The sequence below is a fragment of the Teleopsis dalmanni genome, unplaced genomic scaffold, assembly GCF_002237135.1.
Source record: "Teleopsis dalmanni isolate 2A unplaced genomic scaffold, ASM223713v2 unscaffolded_contig_2749, whole genome shotgun sequence".
Classification (NCBI taxonomy): Eukaryota; Metazoa; Arthropoda; class Insecta; order Diptera; family Diopsidae; genus Teleopsis; species Teleopsis dalmanni.
Window position 1 is genome coordinate 2,491 of NW_024034131.1, and position 3,734 is coordinate 6,224.

General features: G+C 31.1%; 1 protein-coding gene across 1 annotated transcript; it reads right to left on the reverse strand.

The window, feature by feature from the left end:
- Nucleotides 1-205: 205 nt before the first annotated feature.
- Nucleotides 206-1,369, reverse strand: LOC119664847 (putative nuclease HARBI1). The gene is made up of 3 exons (XM_038074220.1): nt 1,238-1,369; nt 757-1,165; nt 206-709 (listed from the first exon to the last, which is right to left on the reverse strand). Exons 1-3 carry the CDS (start codon nt 1,348-1,350, stop codon nt 206-208), a joined length of 1,026 nt encoding a protein of 341 aa, XP_037930148.1. The 5' UTR covers nt 1,351-1,369.
- Nucleotides 1,370-3,734: the final 2,365 nt, after the last annotated feature.

Below are 3,734 nucleotides of genomic sequence, written 5' to 3' on the forward strand. Positions count from 1 at the left end.
CCACATATCGAAATAGTTGTGAATTTAAAAGTAGTGAAAATAACATGTAAGTATAATTACATTTTTTTTGAATTAAATCAGTTTCAAGTTATGTAAATATAATTTTGATAATTTTTTTTTTAATTTTAAGCTCCAATAAATAAAATAAAATATTTTAAGAATTTATTCATTTTTTTGTTTTAATAAAAATTTTCCTTAAATACTACTAACGCAAGCTATTAGCAATGTCATCTCTTATTGTATTTGCTTCTCTACTAGCCGATATTTCACTTAGTTTCTCTTCATCTTCATTAGCAAAGTGAACATCTTCGACATTCTGTACCTTGTAGTATCTACAAATATTATGTAGCGCACAGCATACATTAATAATTTTGGAAACTTTTTCGGGCTGGTATTGAAGAAGTCGGGCTAGACACCTGAAGCGGCTTTTCAACACGCCAATTGCTCGTTCAATAACATTGCGTGCAGATGCGTGTTTCACGTTAAATTTATGCTCCTGCGTTCCAGGCTGCGGATCTCTGTATGGCGTTAGCAAAAATGGCTGAAGGGAGTAGCCAGCATCTCCTAAAAGCCAACTTCCACGTTCACCGCTCTCATAGCACTGGCGGAAGTAGTCGTGTGCCTTGCTTACGCACCATATTAGTGAATCGTGGCTAGAACCAGCGCGCCTAGCATTCACTGCTCTAATCGTCATTTTGTAGTCGCAAATCTGTACATATTGAAAAGAAATTTCAAAAAGAACTTGAAAGTCCTTACTATCATGGCGTTAATGCTGAAATAGCCTTTCCTATTATAAAAAAGGTGGTGGTCACGATGAGGCTTTGTCATTCTTATATGTGTTCCGTCCACACAACCTACCACACCCGGAATCCCGAATTTTTGCATAAAGTGGCGCTTAGACGCACTCCGCTCAGCGTCCGACATTTCTAATTTTATCCATGATGGGCAGATGCGCCTTTCCAAAATTGCGATAACATTTGTCAAAATTTTTCCAACAGTGCTCCTACCCAAAGCTATTTGCTTGTCGATGCCTACCGATTTTTGAAAGCCCCCTTCCGCTAAAAAACGCAATGTGCAGGCCAACTGAATAGAACTTGGTATGGATGATAACTTAACGTGCGGTGTTACGACTTTTACCAGCATGCAAAAAGCATCTTTGTTCACCCTGTAATAATTTATAAAGCTAAAAGTATTCGTTATTTTTCGTTGTTTCATCCAGTATGAATTAGCCACTTACGTCGACTCATTCAAATCTAACGGATTGCTGCAATCTCTTAAAATCCGTCTTTTTATTTTTTCATTTGTGTGACTATTATTTTCAGCTGCCACCAATGCTAACATTCCGAACATTTTATAAAAACTGTTTTTTTTTTATTTTACTTATTAAAATTTAAAAATTTCAATTAAGAGCATTGAATATTTTACAAAACGTCAACAAACAGATGTTTAAATTCATTTTGAGTTCATTTTGAAACCGCATGAAAATATTCGATTTCTGGAACACCCAAAACGGGTTCATTCCGTTTCAAATTGAATTTCGATTTGAAATGAAGTCGAAATTCAGAGCATGCCTGAATGTAACAATTTTAAAAAATTATTATACGCATTAACATTATTTATTCTTATTATATACATATATATTTTATTTGTTTGAAATTTATTTGAAAAAAATTATTTCTGTTTTTTTAGGGCCAGCAGAAGAAAAAATTTAACAAAAAAAAAATTACCAAAAAATGTGAGTATAATTTAAAAAGAAATATTTAAAAAAAAAAATGAGAATAAATAGAAATAAATTTATTAATTATAACATATCTTTTCATTTCAGATAATCACCAAAACAAAAAAGTGACTGGGCCAAAGCCAACCAGTCAAACCCAGTCGGCACCGCCGGTACCGGTGCAACAATATCAGCTGTGGCTGCAGCCACAACAATACCAGCTGTGGCCGCAGCCACAACCATACCAACTGCAGCCGCAGCCGCAGCCACAACTATACCAGCTGCATCAATTCCAGCCGTGGCCGCAGCAGCAAGCATACCAGCCGGAGCAACATCCATACCAGCCGGAGCAGCATCCATACCAGCCGGAGCAGCAACCATACGACCTGTCGCAGCCGAGACAGCATCTGCTGCAGCCGCAACGGATACAACAACTCTCGCAGCCGCAACGGAGACAACAACTCCCGCAGCCGCAACAACCTCAGCGCAATAGTGGAGGTGATCAATTGGCAAATGACCTGGAAAAAATAATAATTTGAAAATTATTTTAAATATAAAATATTAAATAATATTGTATATAAATATAAATTATATATAAATATAAATTATATCCTTTTCTTTAAAAAAATAAATTTAATAGTTTTTAATTAATGTAATAAATAATAAATAAATATATTTGATGAAAAATAAATTTTGTTTTTAAATTTTTAAAAATTTTAAAACCTAATTTTCATGCAAAAACAAAATTACTTATAAAATTAAATGACTCAATAGACTTACATAGGTCTATTGAGTCATTATGTTCTTCAGCTAACAATTATTTGTATAAGATCCTTTACTAATTATTTAATTAACAAACTTCTTAACAATCACATCGATATGCATACACTTGCTTATTTATTTGTAATAAATATTGGGGATATCATTGATAGGACTACAGAATTTTAAGATTTCTGTATATAATTTAGTCTAGTGGTTTAAAATATGTCAAAAAAACCTATCGGTAGTACAGACCCAAGTTATTATATTTTTAAATTAATTTTATTTAATTAGTTAATCAAACAAGGTTATAATAAATCGTCTAAAATAAAATTCTATAATTTTATTTTAATAATATCTTAGATGCAGTAAATTTAATGAAAATTCGTGACATATAAATATCCCAAATTTATCAACGAAATTTACTAACGGTTGTGCATAAATAAGTAAGCGCACATTTGAATTAATTATAATTAATATGTGAATATTCTATTTTTTTTTAGTTTATTCTGTACTAAAATTTTTCTGTCCTCTGGTATATGATTTTTAAAGATAAAAGGTTTTTCTTTTCAAAGAAAATTAGTTTCTGAACTTCGGCACTCAATAACTTTTAAGTTAATCGACCAATCTATAAATATGAATACATCAAATGAAAGCTAGAAGTGTCTTCTTTCGATTAAGCTAATTTGCAGAAAAATGGTATCTCTGCTTTTAAAGATATAATTAATTTTGTATCAAAGAAAATTAGTTTCTGAAATTTGACACTCAATAACTTTTAAGTTAATCGACCAATCTATAAATATGAATACATCAAATGAAAGCTAGAAGTGTCCTCTTTCGATTAAGCTAATTTGCAGAAAAATGGTATCTCTGCTTTTAAAGATATAATTAATTTTGTATCAAAGAAAATTAGTTTCTGAAATTTGACACTCAATAACTTTTAAGTTAATCGACCAATCTATAAATATGAATACATCAAATGAAAGCTAGAAGTGTCCTCTTTCGATTAAGCTAATTTGCAGAAAAATGGTATCTCTGCTTTTAAAGATATAATTAATTTTGTACCAAAGAAAATTAGTTTTTGAAATTTGACACTCAATAACTTTTAAGTTAATCGACCAATCTATAAATATGAATACATCAAATGAAAGCTAGAAGTGTCTTCTTTCGATTAAGCTAATTTGCAGAAAAATGGTATCTCTGCTTTTAAAGATATAATTAATTTTGTATCAAAGAAAATTAGTTTCTGAAATTTGAC

Excerpts from the sequence above, each read along its gene's own strand:
- LOC119664847 (XM_038074220.1), bottom strand. The coding sequence starts at position 1,350 with ATGTTCGGAATGTTAGCATTGGTGGCAGCTGAAAATAATAGTCACACA. Across the intron at positions 1,166-1,237 it reads TTAGATTTGAATGAGTCGAC|GGTGAACAAAGATGCTTTTT; the intron begins GTAAGTGGCTAA and ends AAATTATTACAG. Across the intron at positions 710-756 it reads TCAGCATTAACGCCATGATA|ATTTGCGACTACAAAATGAC; the intron begins GTAAGGACTTTC and ends CAATATGTACAG.